The sequence below is a fragment of the Callospermophilus lateralis genome, chromosome X (assembly GCF_048772815.1).
Source record: "Callospermophilus lateralis isolate mCalLat2 chromosome X, mCalLat2.hap1, whole genome shotgun sequence".
Taxonomy (NCBI): Eukaryota; Metazoa; Chordata; class Mammalia; order Rodentia; family Sciuridae; genus Callospermophilus; species Callospermophilus lateralis.
In genome coordinates, this window is record NC_135325.1 from 3297561 (window position 1) to 3318762 (window position 21202).

Genomic DNA, 21202 nt, shown 5'->3' on the forward strand with positions numbered 1-21202 from the left:
GGATATACTAGCATTTTAAGTGTCAATTGACTTCTATCCAAGTATTCTTTCTTTAGGTGTTAACTATAAGCTACACTCAGATATGTTTGAATGCCTTCTTACAATTTAGAACAGCCAAAGAATTGCTTGTAGGACTTTCTTATGACATAGGATTTTCAGGTGGCAGGTAGCTCCTTGTCTTCCTCTTCCTCTTTATCTCCTTCTCCTTTGTCTCCACCTTCTCCTCCTCCTCCTTCTTTTTCTTTTTTTGGTGGTATGGGGTTTCAAACCCAGGGCCTTGTGTACATGGTAGCACGCAGGTGCTGTACCACTCCACCATTGAGCTACATCCCCCCCTTCGTGGCATTTCTTTCTTTTTTTTAGTTGGTGCACTATAGTTGTATATAATGGTCATTTTAACATTTGTATATACACATAATATAACAATATAACTTAGTCAATATCATTCCCCAGTATTTTCCCTTTTCTTCCCCTCCTCACTCCTCCTGATCCCTTTACTCTACTGCTCTCTCTTCTATTTTATGAGATTCGCACCACAGACCTTTTCCTTTTTTCTTTTTAGCTCCCCAATACAAAACAAAATATGACCCTTGACTTTCTGAGTTTGGCTTATTTTGTTTAATATAATGGTCTCAAGTTTCATCCACTTTCCTGCAAATGACATAATTTCATTCCTCTTTATAACTGAATGAAACTTCATTGCATATATATACATACACCACATCCATTGACAGATATCTAGGCTGGTTCCACAGTTTGACTATTGTGAATTGTGCTGCTATGAACATGGGGATGCATATATTGCTATAGTATAATGACTTTAATTCTTCAGGATAAATTCAGGTGGCATTTTCTAAATAACCCTGTGGATTGCTTGTTGCAATTTGGTCTAATGTGTATGACACTGTATTTTTTTCTATTGAAAAATTAATGTTCATATATGTTTTATTGTGTAGTTTTAATATGTTTTAAAAGAAGATAATTAATATATTTTCCTTCTATATTAAATGGATTTCTATTTTGTATACTTTTAATTATGTTTCTTCTGAGAAATATTCGGCACAACTAAAATTAGATTTCTTTTTTTTTTAAAGAGAGAGAGAGAGAATTTTTAATATTTATTTTTTAGTTATCGGCGGAAACAACATCTTTGTTTGTATGTGGTGCTGAGGATCGAACCAGAGCCGCTCGCATGCCAGACGAGCACTCTACCGCTTGAGCCACATCCCCAGCCCCCAAATTAGATTTCTTTATATAAGAACATTTCATTTAAATTCAAACTAGAATTCAATCTTTATTATTTGTCTTATTTTCACAATTATTGAAGTGGTGTTTTATATTTGTGTGAAATTCTTAATCATACCCTTTCTAGTGCTGAAGGAAGTTACCTGAAAATGACCCTCCAAACAGCTAGAGATTCTGTAAATTAATTGTGGGCCCCAAATCATAAAAGTGAGACCCTTCTCCTGGAAAATAAACAAATTAAAGCTACCCCACAAAATATATCAAGAGCTCACTAAGAATCCCTCCTGTGTCCAGGGACTTGTATTTTATCACCCATGTTTTCAACTACATGTATAAAGCAAGGAATTCCAAGCTTCTCCAATGCCTCTTTTTGCTACTATTATTTCATACTCAGAGATGATAGAGGTAGTACTTTAACGAGACTCAACTAAAAGTTTTAAACGTGAATTAGACAATTTCTTGTTATTCCACAATATCACAACTGTATTCTTTTCTCATCTACCTGTTTGTTCTTTGTTCGCTTGCACATTCGTTTTTTTATCACTGTTATAACATCCTGTGACTGGCTCAGGCACTGTTTATTTTACTTTACCCAAACTTTCAAAAATAACTATTATTTCATGCTGGCAGGCTCTAGAACGCAGGCGGAAGGACACGAGAAGCAGTCGACACGCAGGTAAACTACGACTTAGCAAAGAAAGTGGTGTGGGGGATGGGGGACCCTCCTTTCTCCGGCCGGCTGCCAGTCTCGTCGCGGACCCCGCCTTCCGGGCCCATTTCCCGGAGTCCCGCCCATCCTGCCCCAGGCCCCGCCCCGCCTCCTTGGGCCCCGCCCCGGCCGGTCGCCATGTTTTTCCCTCCGCCCTGGATCAAGCCTTTGGAGCTGGAGTCGGGTAGCACAGCTGCTGCTGTCGGCTCTTGCCCACTTAGACCTCGACCCTCTTTCTGCCCTCCTTGCATCCAGGCGAGCCGGCTTTGAGCTCCCAGGGTGTCCTCCGTGTGGTCTCAAGGTGAGCTGGATTCGGGACGTTCCCTCGAGGGCGGGCGGGGGCTGAGTCGCGGTGCGCGGGCGTCAAGGGCTGAAGGGCGCCTCGCTGGCCTTGAGCACGGCTCTGGCCTGGGGCACCTGGAGCATCTGTGCTCAGGGCCAGCGCGGGTCACTGCCCTCTTTGAGAGAGGGGACGGCTTGTCGTTACTCTTAAGTCCCACTGACTAACGCAGGCGGAAAGACGGGTTCCCCCACCCACCCCCACGCACAGATGCACGCTCAGATACCAGGGAGAGAGACAAAAACTCAGCTTGGGAAGAAGGGGATGGAGAAAGACGTCGACAAATAAACGCACTCACCTGGGTACACATATACGCAGTAGCTTTGTCCCTAACCCCACCGGGACGCACACCCACACCGCCCAGACCAAACCCTATGCCCTAATGATCACTGCAGGGAAAGCAAAGGCACTCACCCTATTTGATTTTTGGCTACCTCTGACATCCTACCTAGCTGAACGTGTGCTCAGTCTTCTGACCACGCAGGTGAGAAGCTTAGAATGTAAAGCCACTGCTAGGGGCTGCAGGCGGTTTGGGGCATTATCTGATTCAGATACTGGCTAAGGTTTCACAATAGCGATTCTTTCTTTTTTTTCCACCTTAGTAAGTAAAAAGGTAAGATGAGAGTTTTAGGTGCTGACCAAGTAGTTGGTGCTTTTTTAAGTGAGGACACATCCCGTGACCACAGTTCTTTTGAGGAATAACTTTTCTGCAACTTTACAAATTGGCACGTGACCACAGTCTTTTCATAGTCTTTCAAAGCCCTCATAAAATCTATGGACAGAATTTGTTGTTTACAACTTTGTTTTTTCCTCTCTGGCTCTATTGTAATGGAAAATCCCTTCTTTGCCTGTAATCTCAGAGACTGACCAGTGGGACAAAACTAGAGTGGAAGGAATCCCAGAACTGTCCATTTAGGAACTTTTGAGAAGCCTGCTTTTAGTTTCTTTCTCTTCGCCTCGCTTTTTCCCCTCCCCCCTCCTCTCTCCCCCTCCCCCCTCCTCTCTCCCCCGTCCTCTCTCCCCCCTCCTCTCTCCCCCGTCCTCTCTCCCCCCTCCCCTCTCCCCCCTCCCCTCTTCTGTTCTCCTCCCGCCTCCCTCCCCACCTTCTCTTTCTTTTCTTTCTTTCTCCTTCCCTCGCCCAGGGATGCTCAGCCACCAAGCTACACCCCTGGTCCCTTTTATGTTTTTTATTTTGAGACAGGATTTGGCTAAAGTTGCTGAGGCGGCCTCGAACTTGCTATTATCGTGCCTCAGCCTCCAGAGTTGCTGGAATTATAGGCGTGAGCTTCCATGCCGGCCTTAGTTTCTCTTTTTTAGAAGTTTATGTTGAAGTTATCACTATCTATGTAGAACTTTTAGTATCTTATTTAGAATCCCTTTATCTAACAGTGGTGTGGTTTTCTGGTACTTTCAGTGCGTTTTGTACATTGCGGTAAGTCGTCTTCTTTACATTAAAATGTTTTGGGTTTGGGGACATATTTATTTTGGAGACTTTTGTGATTTGGAGATTTTTTTTGTTGTTGTTCATTATTTTGGAGGTTAGAGTAGACGGCCAGAAACTAAGTAGAACATCTAGATTCTTGGAGACCAGAGAAATACTAGTCCCTTTTTCCAGCCTCTCCTCTTTTTGTTTCTTTATCTGGACTACTTCCACCTAGACTACAGTACTCTGAAGGGCTAAATTTAAGTTTCTTTGGTTCTAGAAATTAATTTTTTTGACCTCCTCTCATTTCGTACTATTTTTATTGGTAACCCACTCTGTCACTGGGTGTTCTGTGCATGTAAATCCTGAGCATGCATCATTGCATTACACTCTCATAGCATTTCTACAGCAATTGCTCTACATTATAGATGAGGAATTTTCTGGACAATTGGAAGATTAGGTCTTTTTTCCCCGAGTCATACAAGTGGTGAGGATGCAGAGCTGATTTTCAAAGCAGGTCTGTGTGATTTATAGTAGTAGTTCTCAACTGGGGGCCATTTTGTTGATGTCTGGAGTTCACACCTGGGGGCCAGAGAGGTACTGCTGTAATCTATTGGCTAGAAACCAGAGATAGCTTATAGACAGCACCCAAAGAAAGTTGTTTGGCCCAAAATGTTTGCTAGTGCTGGGACTGAAAAATCCTGCTTTAGAGCGGTCTGCAACTGTAGGCTCCTATTTCTCTACTTCTGTAGTTCTTAAAATATAATGTAATTTTCCTACTAAGGATAGGATCCTCATTATTTTAAAGCAAGCTGGGGAAAATTCTCTTGACTAATAAGAGTCATATATTTGAAAGATGAAGGAGTGAGCAAAGAATTTCTGGTAACAGAAACTATGTTGTGTTATAAGGCAGACGCGACCAAAACAACTGGAGAAGCATTGAAGTGGACTTGGTGAGTTTAGTTTCCAGTTGTCCACATTATCCAAGCAACCCGTGGGGGCAACTGATACAAAGGTGCTGGTGAGAAAGGTAGTGGGGGAGCCTCAGTTTTGCTTGCAATCAGGATCAGGTTTTTGTCATCATCCTAGTACAGAATTTATTTCTGGGACTACTCAGGTGTTCATTAAAAAAACAGAACCACTCCACACCCAGTACCGAAGTACCCGTGTCATGGTATTTACTGTGCACACACCTAGACGAAATAGGGGAAAGTTGATGGGTTCTTTATACCTTTGTACAGTTGATCACGTGTAAGTATTTACAAGAATCAAATTGAGAAACCTTTCTTGTTAAATGCAAAATTTTTCCTTAAATTTAGACCCAGTAGTCAAAATTTGTGCATGCATTTTATCTTTGAAATCAATAAATAAATAATAAAATTTTAAGAAGTAGCAATTGCTTAATTTCTTGCTGGTGTTTTTCCCAACCTGTTTTTTTTTTTTTTTTTTTTTTTCTTCCCATGCCTACTCACAGGCCTTTCAATATGTACTACTTCATTCTGGTGGCACTTGTAACTGTTAAGTGAATTTTGGGAGTGGTTGAGAAGAGCAGTCAAAAAGAGTTGGATCTCATTTTAGATATCCCTAACTTTACACTTCACGTAGTCAGTATGGCATCTTTTTGTTTCTGTATTTGGTTTTTGACTCAGGCCATCACACAGTGTGTTTTTTGCTAACAAATAGGTTTCTCTGCCTCTTATCAGGAGTTGTCTGCTATGGGTTGGGGGTGGGGAGGTGCACTGAATTACACACCTGAGAAGGATTGCTGTCACATTTGATTTAACAAAAAAAATTTTTTTTTTTTTCCTGGAAAGGGTCAAGGTAAATTTTTGCCAGAGGAATCTTGCTTGATCAGATTGCTTCTCTGGCCAAGTTAGGTCACTGCAGTTCTTTCTTTGTAAAATGAGATGGTTGTACTTCATAATCTCTGAGATTATATGACACCAAGTAGAGACAGCAAATTATTAACTTCCATGTAATTCTGCCCCAGGGAATATGTTGGTTAAGCAGCAGGAGGAAATAAGCCAATTAGAAGTTGTGTGTGTTTGAGCTATGCATCTAACTTGAAAGCTATCTACATAATAAATTTATTAGTCAAAAAACTAAGCATTAAAAAAACAGGGCTCCTGACTAAGTAGGTCATCAATGGAGACCATTTATTAAGGATTGCAGGGTTGGGGGAGGTGAACTCACAAATGACTTAGGGAGTTTGGAAGGAAGTTATGATGCAAACCTGAGGGAGGAGACCTGGAGCCACCTAGGTGTGTGGGTAGAGAGGAGGTGAGGGAGGCAGTCCCAGGTCTACTTTGCCAGGGAGCCTGGGCTGGTTAGATAACTTGAAGGAGAAATTTGTTTCCCAGTGTGACTCTGTACATGTTGTGAAGTTGTGCTCTGGTATTTCCACATTCTGGATTTTTCCATTCCTTTTTGTTAATTTTTGATCATGATGAGTTTGGGCTTTCAAATGCTGTTGCTTGTCATGAACAGACAACTAGATGTAGTTAAGTGAATGTAAGCTGGGTAAGAACTATATCCATGTGGGGTGGAGGGTGGTTTGTGTTTGGAAAAAAAATAGAAGTGAATCAGGCAGCCCATGCTTTGCTTTCTGTAGACACAGACTTCACTTTTGTCTTAGGCCCGATGCATTACAAATGTGTGCCATTGTTGGATAGGGAAGAGAGAAAGAGTACAGAACAACTCTATGCATTCATTCTATTACCATATTCTTTATCCAAGTGTGAAGGATGGTGGAACTGTATAAAAGAGCTGAACCCTTTTAATTCCAATTTCTTTTGAATTGAATTAGATTTTTGGGTACAGACACTAAGGTAACTTCCAGGTTAGTTCTCATAAGAGTGACTGAGTTCTCAAGAGAAGCCTGGAAACAGGTTTGTTTCTAGAACTTGCTATGTAGAACTCTAACAGGAGTGTTTAATGATTCTAACTGGTTCAGAAAAGTTGCAAATCAGAGCAGGGGTGTAGCTCAGTGGTAGAGTGCTTAACTAGCATGAGTCCAAGGCCTGGGTTTGATCCCCAGCACTGCCAGGAAAAAAAGTTAGAAATCACTGGGCTGCTGTTTGTAGTTGTGTGACTACTCCAGTCTGTGTTTTCACATTTGTGTATTTGATTAGGTAAACATACCTGAAAATACATACATAATGTAGTTGGAAGTCAGAACACAATTGTTGCTTAGGACCACATACATTGATGAATGCAGAGTGTTTTCTCCTGGAATGAATTCCAGGGTTCTTAAATACATTTTTGAAAATAGTTGTTTTGGAGCAAACAGCTGCCACTCTCATAATCCACTCTAATTTTTGTACAATACTTGATTCATGTCACAGCAGTTCTGGGAAATCCAGCTTCACAAAGATGATGTCATCAAAAGGAATGTGTGCAATCTAGTGTTGAAATTGTGAACTCTCTCCAGAAGGTGTCTTGCAAATCTCAAGTATCTCTTTGTTTTCCTTAGAAATTTAAAATAGCCTGCCCTGCCCCTATGAATTTGCCATGATGCTTTAGGGCACATTAGCACACAGTTTGGGAATCACATGATTAGAAGTTGGCATTTTCCAACTTCTGTCGACTACAAGGTTTAGTAGTAAGGAAATAAGATATCAAAATTGGGTTTTAATTCTCCACACCACCCTTCCTGTGTCTGTAAGCTTTCCCCTTGGATCCTTAATTTTTTTTAATTGTAGATGGACACAGTATCTTTATTTTATTTGTTTATTTGTTTATTATTTTTTATGTGGTGCCAGGGATCAAACCCAGTGCCTCACACATGCTAGGCAAGTGCTCTTCCACTGAGCCACAGCTCCAGCCCCAAGATCCTCAATTTTTCCCAGTGCTAATGGTGCAGTTTGGGGAAGTAGGTGGATGCTAATATTATTTGAGCAATATTAGAAAGAAAGTGGACACATTTCTTATATCAACAAATCATGTGGATAAGACTGAAGAGAGATTTTGAAAGTGAGGAAAACAATTAACATGGTTTTAAATGTGTTGAATTGAACTACCATTAGGGTACTCGATTAACATATTCTGAAGGGGATTGGAAATTCTTGCCTGGCCCCAGGGTGTGAGAGGGTGGAGGTGGACTTTAGGAATCAGTGTGTTTTATATCCCAGGAAGTTGTGTTTGAGAAAACATATGGACTTTAACCTTGCAAAATACCTTCATTAAGAGCCTGTTAGGAAAAGGAACCATCTGGTTGAAGAAAGCTAAGGAGACATGAGGAAAGAAAGCAGAAGCTATTGTCAGAGTCTTATGGCCCATTAAATAGGAAACATTTCCACAGGGTCACTTGCCAGACTATTTGACCTAATAGAGGTAGTAATGGATAGTGAGTTCTAGCCAAGACTTGAGGATATCTCCTGTGCCTCTGGCTAGATGCATGCTACTATACTAAACACTTCCCTAGTCTTGATTTGCCTTCTGAGATTTGATGTCGTGTACATCCTGAGAGAATTCAATGTGTATTAGCTGGGCCTCAGGTGGAGAAACTGGTCAAATCACTTTAGGGTTGTGTGTGCTTTAGGGCACTCAGGTGAGGAACCAGAAGTCATTGGGTTGGCCAATAGGCATTCTTCAATGGCTTGCTGATGTTCTGGATAATGGAGGGATTGGGAGTCTGTGTACAGGGTTAATGGGGCGGGGGCAGATGGAGAGATGGGTAGTAGTGATGGCAGTGTTAAGTCTTGGCTGGGAAAGGGTGTGTGTGTGTGTGTGTGAGAGAGAGAGAGAGAGAGAAGTCAATTTCAACACCTCAGTAGTGGCAAACTGGAATGTCATTGACAGAGAAGTGACAGTTATATCAGATAAACTGACCTTTGTGAAGAGTTACCTACAGCATTTCCTTGTGAGCTGGTGACAACTTCCCTGCAAGATGGTATTTGGGAGCCTCTATTCTAATTGAGTCCTATATGCCAAACATATAGGACATATAGCTACTATTCCCTCCCCCCTTCTTCCTCCCTCCCTTCCTTCCTTCCTTCTTTTTTTTTTTAACCTTTTTGGGAAATTCCTACTCTTTTTACTTGACTTCTCCAGCTGTGAAGTTCTTTGCTGTGTTTTGGGGCCTGGTGGACAGTGTTTGTGTACTGGCTCTTCCCAGGGTTTGTATAAAAGTTCTCCAGCTTCTTATCCTTGTCTGCTCTAAATTACAGACACCTGCTTTCTTATCTAACTTGAAGAGAAGTATCAAAACTAGTGTTTCCATATCCATACATATATGAAGACACGAATGGTATGAATCTACTTTGTGTACAACCAGAGACTTGAAAAATTGTGTTCTATATGTGTAATATGAATTAAAAGTCATTTGGCCGTCATATATAACAAATTAGAATAAATAAATAATTTTTCAAAAAACTAGTGTTTCCATATATGATAGCAGAACATGTACATTGTAGGTCATATTTGGTTATTTTGATGATTTAATGTTTTTCTAACATTCAAATTCATTCCTTTTATAGTTTATTTTTCTTCCAGAAGTACCTAATCATAACTCCCAATATTCTTGTCTTGTGACTTTTATCCATTTCTTTGCATTTTAATTTTGCCCTTCAAAGTACAACTTTTCTTTTATCAAGAACCACTTTAGGGGCTGGGTTCGTGCCTTAGTGGTAGAGCACTTGCCTGGCATGTGTGAGGCACAGGGTTCGATTCTCAGCACTGCATATAAATAAATAAAGATCCATTGGCAACTTTAAAAAAAAAAACTTTAAGGGGCTGGGGATATTGGTCTGTTGGCCTCACTTGCATGAGGCCCTGGGTTCAATCCCCAGCACCATTAAAAAAAAAAAAAGAACCACTTTAAGTGCCTTATTACAGGTAGGTTTATGTTTAGCTCTTAAAAATCAAACAAAATAAAAAACAAAGCATTATCCTTACTTTCCAGAATTAGATGCTTCCCATGCATACCGCTGTTCACTGAACTCTCGAGTTTATGGTCAAAGTGTGCAAGGAGAGGGTGAGGGAGACAAGAAGAAATGGTGATGCTGAGTGAAGGTGGAAAAGTATTGAAGGTGTTGAGGCACATAAATGGATCACATATGATATAGAGATGATACCAGCATGTATTGATCATTTCTTAGAGATCCAAACTCTCTTTAGAATTTGCAGAAACCCTTTTTAGTCTTCTTAGAAAAAAGCTCAAGCACAAAAGCTTCCATCCACACACACACATCCTGATTCCACATGTGATTCTAAGGGGTGCATTCCCCCTACCCCCAATTTCATTCATGGACTGTCAACCTAACCACACGGTAGGCCTACACTGCTCAGTATATTGGCCACTAGCCTTGTGCAGCACTTTAAATTTAAACAAATTAAAGTAAAATAAGATGAAATGAAAAATCCAATTCTTCAGACCAGCCACATTTTGGGTGTTCAGTGCCACATGTGGTTCCTTAGTGCCTGTGCAGGACATTTCCAGGGTTGAGCTTTGTGGGATCCTGCTGCTCTGTACTTCACATTGGTTTCAGAAGATTTAGTTCTTTTTAATTTTTTTCCTTCCACTTTTCCTCCCTTCCTACTCTGCCTACCATACCAAACTACTGAGGTGACTTGTTTTACGAAAAACTGTTAACATGTTTTTTAACAGTTAAATTAGATGATTCATCTTAAAAAAAGTACTTATTGAAATGCGTTATTTAAATAGGATAGGGCATGTTCTCTGACAGTGATGGTGTGGTTTGAATTAAACAGGTTTTTTTCCCCCCTTTTGTAGCTATTTCCATTTGTGAGGTAATGCACAGTGGTTGACTAGATATGACTAGGTAATTTATTTTATCTGGCAAGTCTTGCCAAGTTGATCTTTTCCTGTGGTTTTCTCTTTAAAATCTCAATCTCTCTCTCTCGCTCGCTCTCTCCTTGCTCTAGGCTTAATGACTTTCCTTGTTGCTTCTTGCTCATACATTTCAGTGGCATAGCCAGGAAGACACTTTTGAAATTATGTATGCTTTTGCTTCCCTGCTTGATTTCTTTGAAATTCTTATTTATTCTTTGCAATGCTGGGGATCAAACCCAGGGCCTTGTGCATGCTAAGCAATCACTCTGGCTTTGAAGTTGTGATCCTCCTGCCTCAGTGTCCCAAATTGCTGGGATTACAGGCATGCACCACTGCACCCAGCTGTCTGCTTTTATTTAGCATATTTTTGAGGTATGTCCACATTGCAGCATTGTGTGACTATGCCACATATTTTTTATCTATTCATCAATTGGTGGACAACTGAGTTGTTTCTACTTTTGAGCCACCATGATCAATGTAGCTATGAACATTAATGAACAAATGTTTTTGTTAACCTGTTTCAATTCTCTTGAATATACACCTAGAAGAGGCATAATTAGGTTACATGGTAACTCTATTTTAAACTTTTTGAGGAATGGCCAGACTTGTTTGTTATCAATACAGTGTTTTACAGTCTCAATGGTAATATATGAGAGTTCCTTGTTTCTTCAAATCCTTGTCAGTCCTTGTTATTGTCTTTTATTTTCATGTCCTAGTGGATATGAAGTGATATTTTGTTGTGTTTTTTATTATATTTATTAATACGTACTAAATGTACAAATTAATGAGTTTCACTGTGACATTATGGTACATGCATATATCTTATATATATAAGATATATATAATGCTTTCAGGTCATTCCTTTTTAAAAATTTCCACATGTGAGAGAGAACATGCAATATTTGTCTTTCTGTGTCTGGCTTATATTACGTAACATGATGATCTCCAGTTCCATCCATTTTTCTACAAATTAAAGTTTTTATTCTTCTTTATGTATGAGTAATTCATTGTGGTTTTGATTTGCATTTTGCTAACAACTAATGATAACATTTTTGCCCATTTTTAAATTGGGTTATTTGGGTTTTCTTTAAATTGATGAGTTATAAAAATTGTTTATATATTTTAGATTAAGTTGCTTACACATTATAAATACTTTCTCCCATCCCATAGATTGTCTCTTCACTTTTTTGATAGTGTCCTTTGAGGCATACAAGTTTGAAATTTGCATAAATGCAGTTTATTATTTTTTGCTTGTGCTTTTGGTATCATATTGAATCTTATTTTTAATATGAGTTACTGAAGAATTCAGAAAGTGATATCTTGGTGATTTTTTGGTACTGGGGATTGAAGCCATTGCATTTTACCTCTGAGTCACATCCCTAGTCCTTTTTGTTTTTTATTTTAAGACACTGTCTCACTAAGTTGCCTAGGCTGGCCTGGAACTTGGAATCCTCTTGTCTCAGGCACTCGAGTTGCTGAGATTACAGGTGTGCACCACTATGCCCAGTTTAGAAAGTGATATTCTTGCTGTCTAGTGGGTTTTTGAAGAAAATTTAAAAGAAAGTGATTTCCATTTCATTTAATGGTAGGATTCAGTCAAGCTAGGCCTTGAGTGAAATGAAACTTTAAAAAACACTTTTGATATTAAAAAAGTGTGACTTTGCAACCAAATCAAAACTTGATTATTCTAGGTTTTCTTACAGACTTTAGTATAAATCTGTGATCTTTTACATGGTGTGATTTCAGTGTGCATTTTATTTGATTTCATCACTTAATAGTGTGTTTCTATAATCTCATATCTCCATGTTGTCTCAGGTTGTTTAGAACATCATCTAATTAGGCATTTAAATTATTTGAATTTTCCCAATTAACATTCTTTTCTTTTTTTTTTTTTAAAGAGAGTGAGAGAGGGAGGGAGGGAGAGAGAGAACTTTTTTTAATATTTATTTTTTAGTTATCGGCGGACACAACATCTTTGTTTGTGGTGCTTAGGATCGAACCCGGGCCGCACGCATGCCAGGCAAGCGCGCTACCGCTTGAGCCACATCCCCAGCCCCTCCCAATTAACATTCTTACAAAGTTTCCTTTCCTTCTTTCTTTCTTTCTTTTTTTTTTTTTTTTTTTTTTGAGGAAGGTGGCTTTAGAGTAGTATGGGCATGTATTTTGTGGTATAGTCTAAAAAATGGACAAATGGAAAAGTATTTTTTGAGTATTTTATTTAAGATGTTTATGGACCTTTATTTTTTCATTTATTTATATGTGGTGCTGAGGATCCAACCCAGTGCCTCACATGTGCCAGGCAAGCGCTCTACCACTGAGCCACAACCCCAACCCAGGAAAAGCAATTTTTAGTGGTATATAATACATGTCCCTATATTGTGAACCTTTTTAGAGAACATGTTTCATTTTTATTACACATAATAGGCATGCCTGTTACAGAATTCCATATGGCAAATGGTAGATACGTGCAGAGGTATGAGGAGCTCTGGGGTAAGAGGATTTGATTTAGTCAGAGATGCAGGAGGGGATGAGGTTAGCTGCCTCTACAAGGGGTGTAGGAGGTAGCTGGACTTCAAAAGGAAGGATTCAAAGGAGAGAAGGTGAAACTTGAAGTCACAGAGTGAACATCTTAGTGGAGGATCAAGTGTGAGACACAACCACCTCAGTTTTTTATCCTAAGCCTAGCTGACACCATTCATTGGCATTGGAGAAGGGTCATAATGACATCCATCCCCACTTACCTGCAGCCTTCCTAGTCTTCTCGCTTGCAGCTCATTCTCCTACTGCAGCCAATTATATTTCTGGACTCTGTATTTGCTGAAGCTTTTCGGTGACTTTCTGGTACTCTAGGGTACAGATAGAAATACTTCCTGTGACTTTTAAGACCCTGCCTGTTCCAGGGCCTCTCCTTCCAGTCCCATCTCTCTAGCACACTCCTTACCCTCCGGCCTCTGGGTGCTTAGGCTTACTTTGGGTTCTCCCAGTCTTTGGGACCAGATTTTCTTGGCAGGGTCTTCACTTGGGTTGGTGATCCCTCTTCCTGGTTCAGGCTCCCTCCTTTCTTTTAGGTTCTCCCCTCCTGTTGAGCTTAGCCTATGGTCAAACCCACTTCCCCCAGGTCAGATTCCCCTTTCATCGAGTCATGTTGGTGAGGGCTGTGTCCTAAGGACAGCATGCAGCTAAAATCATCATTGAGATACCACGTTGGAGACTAATGTACAGTCTCTGATTAAAACTGTGACACAGCCATTTCCTTCTGGCATTGAAAGTACTGCTTTTTTCTTAATTGTAGCTTGGCAGGTAAAACAGCTGGCTTATGTTATAGGATTATGTTGTATGCAAAGTAAGTCCTGATGGCTGGAATCAGGACCAGCTCCATGAGATACTGCATGCAGGGCTTGGATCTGATTGAAGGAGCCCTAGATTTGCACATTGTGCCTCTCACCATGGGAGATGGGGGGAAACTCCCCTACACTATTTTAAATTGTTCTTTTATTTTGGGCTGAATGTGAGTAGTTATAGTAACTATACACCATGTACCTCTCACCTCTCATTTTTTTAAAATATTTATTTATTTATGTATCTTTAGTTTTAGGTGGATACATTAGGTTGTTTTTTTTTTTTTTATGTGGTGCCGAGGATTGAACCCAGTGTTTCATGCATGGTAGGCGAGCACTCTACCACTGAACCACCAGCCCAGCCCCTCTCACCTCTCATTTTGTAGCACTTGCCACAGTTGTGACTTAAGTGGCTTTATGTATGAAAGTCATGCTCACCCACAGAGGGATTATGTGTGTGTGGTTTGTATCCTCAGTGTGTGGCACATAGTAGGCACTCAATAAATCCTTTTTGAGAAACAACTTTCCCATTCATCCTATGGAAAACTAGCCTTCTGTGGAGATGCTTTAGAGTTCTGCACACATTTGGCTCACATTTCATTTAAAATATGTTTTAAACCATTTAAATTCTAATAAATGGTTTACTAGTAAAACAGGCACACTCATTTATTTTATGGTACAATATGTGCTTTTTACTACATATTGAAAGATTAGCAACTGTTCTGTTAGGTTAACTTATTCGTGGTGCAGATCTCTCCTCTACCTTAGGTGCTGGGGATTAAATCCAAGGTCACTTAACAACTGATCTACATTTTCAGCACGTTTTTTTTTGAGATAGTGTCTTGCTAAGTTAATTGACTGGCTTCAAACTTGCCATCCTCCTGCCTTAGCCTCCAAAGTTGGTGGGATTACACAGGTGTGCACTACTACACCTGGTCTTCCTGTGCAGATCTTGAAATAAAGCAAATGGTTGAAAGTCTCTGACTTGGCAACTGCTTTTTGGGGGAGGAGGGGGGTACTGGGGGTTGAACCCAGGTGCACTTTACCACTGAGCTACATCTCCAGTTCTTTTTATTTTTTTTTTAAACTTGTTTATTATTTTGGTACTAGGGATGGAACCCAGAGATGATTAACCACTGAGCAACATCCTCAGCCCTTTTTATTTTCTGAGACAGTCTTGCTGAGTTGCTTTAGTGCCTCGCTAAGTTGCTCAGACTGGCTTTGAACTTGCAATCCTCCTGTCTCAGCCTCCTGAGCCTCTGGGATTACAGGCATGCATGCCGCATCTGGCCATGCTTATTTTCATTATACCTACAACAACAACACTAAAATCCTCAAACAAATGCAGAATCAGTTGCATTTGTCATAGCCTAGTAGATTAAGTGCCTGAGTTTTAGAGTCTGTCACATGTATGTCTTATTCCCGCCTTTTGCTAGTTGTGTGATCCTGGGCAAGCTATGTAACCTGAGTCAGCATCCTCATCTGTAATGTAGGAGTAATAAGAGACTTGTGAGGCATAAATGCAGTGTCATAGGGTAAATGGCACAAAGAACTCCATCAGTGTTAGTTGCTGTTTTATCCTTAATCCTAAATGTTAGCATTTTGAAGAGTTTTTTTTTCATTGAGTGAATTATATATGAATTAAGAACTGATTATATATATTATATATACACATACACATACTGATATATATATATATATATATATATATATATATATATCCCACAAAAATGCTATTTGCTTTACAAAGGTAGGTATAGGGTTGAAACCATTGGTTTAGACTAAGACTTAGTACTTAGTACAGTTCTACATTGGCATCACTGGGAAACCTTCAAATTGAATTTGATCCTTTGGTGTCTAATGTAGGCCTGCCTACCCTCTTACTTGTTCTGCACATAGCTCTTGCTGAAATTCAAGGTAAGAAAAGGCCATTAAAGAACCTGTCTATAAAACTGCCAGTAAAGACTTCTTCATATATTTATTCCACAGAAATTTCTTTCACTGTTCTTATGAACCTGGCATTGTGACAAAACATTTTTGTCCCATGATCTGAGTGAATCTTCCCAACAATCCTATAAGATTGGCCACTTTGTTTTTGTGTTGCTGGGGATTGAACTCAGGGCCTTGCACATATTAGGCAAGTGCTTTACCACTGAGTTACACCCCCAGCCCTCTGTTGTCATCCCTGCTTCCATGAGACTTCAAGAGGTTAAGTAGCGCATGCAGGGGCTGTGCTCCTGGCTGTTGGTACTGGGAATAAGCTCTCCTTTCTGACCTGTGCCCTTGTTCACTTAGAAGGAAGTTTTCATTTTGCCCTGGTTGCACAGGAGCTTCATGACACTGTTCTACCTTTAGCCTTGTCCACACTCTTCCTGTATCATGTTGGTGCCTGCTCCCTCCTCCCCTTTTGTTTTCCTTGTTTGTGTTGTCTTTATATTGTTTTCTAGAATGACTTATTCTCATCCACCCAAAATTTGGGCAAGTTTTAAAGAATAAATGAGATATTCTCTACTTCCTCTTAATATAATTTTATAGGTATTGTGGTGTGTGAAACTTAGAAGGGTTGGCAGGCAACAGTTTTTTGGGAAAAAACAATTAAAGTGTAATATTTGATGTAGGCCTTTTTTTAGGCTGAAGATGATCATGGACTGCACTTAGGTATAGTGCTTTAGGTTAAGAAACGGGCTGTTAATAGAAATCACATATTTCTTTCATATTTTAATTATTGTTTTTAGTCTTAAAATTATGCAAAGAAGTTCAAGTTACTAATGTGAGCTTTCTAATTTTTTTGCAGGTAATAATGCTTGAATTGAACTTCTACTAAGGTAAAGTTGATGGGACTATGCTTTTCCCAGAGATTTTTATCTGTAGAATTTAGCTATATTACTGAAGTAATATTTTTGACCTTGGTAAAGATTATTGCCTTTGGATAGTCATTCCAAACATAAGGAACATAAGGCTTTTTTTGAAGCCAGGAGTGCTTAACCACTGAACCACATCCCCAACCCTTTTCATATTTTAATCTTGTTAGGTTGCTTGGGGCCTTGCTAAGTTGTTGAGGCTGGCTTTGAACTCGCAAACCTCCTGCCTCAGCCTCCTGAATCGCTGGGATTACAGGTGTGTGCTACTGAGCCTGACACTTTTAGGTAAATTTTTAAAATGACATAGTAGGATTCTTTTTTTTCCCCCCCTGGGGAAGGGTACCAGAGATTAAACTCAGGAGCACTCAACCACTGATCCACATTCCCAGCCTATTTTTTATTTTACTTAGAGACAGGGTCTCACTGAGTCGCTTAGCACCTCTATTTTGCTGAAGCTGGCTTTGAACTTGCAGTCCTCCTGTCTCAGCCTCCCGAGCTGCTTGGATTTCCTGTATGGGATGACAAGTATTACACACCCAGCTAGTAGGATACTTTTAATTATTTAATTTATGTTAAAATTTTTGCAAAGAATTCTGGTTTTAAAGAAAAACAAAGGGAACATTTTTAATGTCCATAAATTATGATTATGTTAATGTATTGATTTAGTGAAGCTGGCCTCTGTTAGATGTCAGTGGGAAATAAGATGGTTTGCATATTTAGTTATAACCACCATGTATGTTTGTATATAGGTTAGAATCAAAGAGGTATTCATATATTATTAATTATTGTAGAAAATACTAATATATTCCTAAATAGTATCTGAGGTTGATTTCTAAACTGTAGTTAGGAAATTTGAAAAATTATACCCTATTTCCTGGTATATGGGTTTTGCATAAGCCAAATTTGTTTGGTCAGAATAATGACACAAAGTAGGACATGCCACATGATTATGAGAAAGGAAAAGAATTATTAGAGTGTCCTGATAAAATTATAAATTAAAAATCTCAAGGATTTAATCTAGGTGGAGTTGTTTGATTATAGAATCTGGCTTTCAGTTTCATTTAATGATTCTAAAAATGCAGTGCTGTACTTTGTGTCTGGTCAGGCAGTTAGATTAGTAGCCTTATTAAAATACTAGGATAAATGATAGAATCATGCACATCTGTTATTCCCTCATAACACACCATGGAACTTTTGTGTTTCAGTATGTTAAAAATTGTATGAAAGGAACAACATTAGGGGGGTTGCTGGGAAAAGGTTCCCAGTGGAGTTGATGACCATGCAAAGAGCAGGTCTGAAAGCATAGCAGTTCATTGGGGTGGGAGTCGGAGGACCACCAGCAGAGGGAACAGCATATGCCAGTGTAACGAATGTGTAAGATGAGCTGTCAGTTCCATGCGACAATGCATTTCAGAATGACTCAAGCAAAGAGGCAAGGTGGGAGGTGAGCTCTTTTGCCTTAGAAATTGACCTTAGTCCTGAGATAAACCATTGAAGAATATTAATCATTTGAGGAAGCATCAGATGCTTTCCCTACATTGAAATACAGTTAACAGTGGGGACACATTCTGAGAAATGCATAATAAGGTGATTTCTACTTTGTGTGACCATTGAGTATGGTTACACACCTCAGTGGTAAAATCAATCACTAGACATGACCTCTTGATGCCATCAGTAAACATAGTAAACATAAGGTGTATGAGGCTGCTCTGATCTAACATGGCATATGTTTTGCAGTAAACTTTTTAACAAGTAGGAGTATACCTTAAAATAATGATAGTACAGTATACAACCAGAGACATGAAAAATTGTGCTCTATTTGTGTAATGAATTCAATTGCATTCTGCTGTCATATAACTAATAAGAATAAATAAATTTAAAAATATTTTTTAAAACTATAGTTTAATAAATACATAAGCCAGTAATATAATCATTAGCAAGTATTATGTACTGTACATAATGTATGTGCTGTACATTCTCTACAACTGGCAGCATTGTAGGTTGGTTTACACCACACATGAGTAATTCGTTGCACTCTAATAACTATGGTGCCACTAGATGATAGGAATTTTTCAGCTCCATTTTAATCTTTGGGAGCACTGTTCCAATGTGGTCTGGTGTTGACTGAAGCCTTTATGTGACCCATGCCTGTACAGCTGATTTGTTTTTTTGGTTTTGTTGATCTTTTTTATGTTGCAGTTGTTTAAGCAAAATTCAAAATTAAGATTTAGTGAATTATTACCTGTGTTAGGAAATTAAGGGACTTGAAGTTGTTTTGTTTTCTGCTCTAACATTAGGGCATTGAGCAGAGCAACCCATTTTATACCAAAAAAGGCTCCCAGAAGGTAGGTACTTTATTTGCCTCACACTTTTGTTGAAGAGTTTAAATTGTACTTATTATCATAGTAATGAATAGAGTAGTAGTAGTAGCTGTTCTAGGGAATAAATAGTAGGATAGAAGTTGGCACATGGTTTAATGCTCAGGTAATGACAATTCTTATTATTTAGGTGTGCTCTTTGCAAAATGCTAATATTTCTAGAATAATGCAGAGTATTCAGGTGTGAAGGAATTTAATGGTACTTTTTTATTTTACAGGGTTCTGAAGTCAAAACTTGTAAGATTAACAATGGCAGGAAAATCATCACTTTTTAAAGTAATTCTCCTGGGAGATGGTGGAGTTGGGAAGAGTTCCCTTATGAACAGATATGTAACTAATAAGTTTGATGCCCAGCTCTTCCATACAATAGGTGTGGAATTTTTAAACAAAGATTTGGAGGTGGATGGACATTTTGTTACCATGCAGATTTGGGACACAGCTGGCCAAGAGCGATTCCGAAGCCTGAGGACACCATTTTACAGAGGTTCTGACTGTTGCCTGCTCACTTTTAGTGTTGATGATTCACAGAGCTTCCAGAACTTGAGTAACTGGAAGAAAGAATTCATATATTATGCAGAGGTAAAAGAGCCCGAAAGTTTTCCTTTTGTGATTTTAGGCAACAAGATCGACATAAATGAGCGGCAGGTGTCCACTGAAGAAGCCCAAGCCTGGTGCAGAGACAACGGCGACTATCCTTACTTTGAAACAAGTGCAAAAGATGCCACCAATGTTGCAGCAGCCTTTGAGGAAGCGGTTCGAAGAGTTCTTGCTAACGAGGATAGGTCAGATCACTTGATTCAGACAGACACGGTCCATCTCCACCGAAAGCCCAAGACAAGCTCATCTTGCTGTTGATTGTTAGATTATCAGTGCGTTCTAACCAATTCATACATGCACTTAAGAGTGGATAAGAGAATTAGTGTTTGCAGCAGTGTATCATCTACTAATAAATTTCAACTAATGTTTATTGCTGCTTCATTAGTTGGTGGGAGAAGGGACACATCCACTCTGGAGGAAATCTATTTACTCAATAATGGCACCTTACATTTATAAATTGTAATGGTTGCCTAATAATGTTTCTTTAATTTAAATATGTAAGTTAGAGCTAATAAATGAGATGACCACAATTGTAACTAATTAAAACAAAAAACTTGACTATTCTAGAAGTTATACTTGGATTGTTCTGTGCCCCCCCCCCCCCCGGGAAAATGGAAAACTACTTTTTATATCTGTATATTTTTATGTAATTAGCATTGTATTCTTGGTTCAGGGAAATGACTTCCTAAAGCAATAATGTTAAATATTAAAGATTAAAATCTAATGCATTTACATTGCATGGCTTTTTTGATTGTCTTCATCTTTAAAATGATTTAATCATTCTCATTCATTCTGCATATTAGAATCCATCTGACTTAGAGTTGCTCATTTATGCAGCGCATGCAACCCCATCTTCCCAACACAGAAGCCAACTTTCTAGTAAGGATTTTACTTTGTGAGAGGGTAAATGAAGACATCTTTGATAAGGTATTATTTAGTGCCTTCTCTAAGGAAACACTCGATACTTTTTTGCTCTGAAGATTATTTGTTCTAAAAAGAGGACTTGCTTGGGCTGGGGATGTGGCTCAAGCGGTAACATGCTTGCCTGGCATGCGCGGGGCACTGGGTTCAGTCCTCAGCACCACATAAAATAAAATAAATATTTAAAAATTCTCTATCTCTCTCTTTAAAAAAAAAAAAAAAAAGAGGACTTGCTGCAATGACCAGACTTTAAAGCAGATTGTGGTCTTTCATGGGTCAAGTTCATATGCTGTGCCCATCCTGTGGAGACAATTGAAATCTAAACTGTAATTAATGTGGACAAGACCCTCAGCTATGGAGCTGTGGAGTAGGGGAGCCCATTGTCATGTAGGGAAGTAAAATTTGAAAAACTAGATTAATACAGTTTTCCTCAACCATTGAGAATCATACATCATTGTAGTAAGCAGGCTAAGTCTGATTTCCTAACATAAGGGACAGTTTTGTCATAGGGGAATATTTTAAATTTGGGGTGGTTTCTTCATATTCTCATGTTAGAATGAGCTGTACTTTTGGGGGGGTGGGTATCTGAGGATTAAA

General features: G+C 39.1%; 1 protein-coding gene across 2 annotated transcripts; it reads left to right on the forward strand.

Annotated features, from left to right (window-relative positions):
• Positions 1-2089: 2089 nt before the first annotated feature.
• Rab9a (RAB9A, member RAS oncogene family) lies at positions 2090-20423 on the forward strand. Of its 2 annotated transcripts, XM_077106602.1 has the most exons (3): positions 2090-2255; positions 16643-16673; positions 19306-20423. In XM_077106602.1, exon 3 carries the CDS (start codon positions 19337-19339, stop codon positions 19940-19942), a length of 606 nt encoding a protein of 201 aa, XP_076962717.1. In that variant the 5' UTR covers positions 2090-2255; positions 16643-16673; positions 19306-19336; the 3' UTR covers positions 19943-20423. The 2 variants fall into 2 exon arrangements, with proteins under 2 accessions (XP_076962717.1, XP_076962718.1); XM_077106603.1 differs by lacking the exon at positions 16643-16673.
• Positions 20424-21202: the final 779 nt, after the last annotated feature.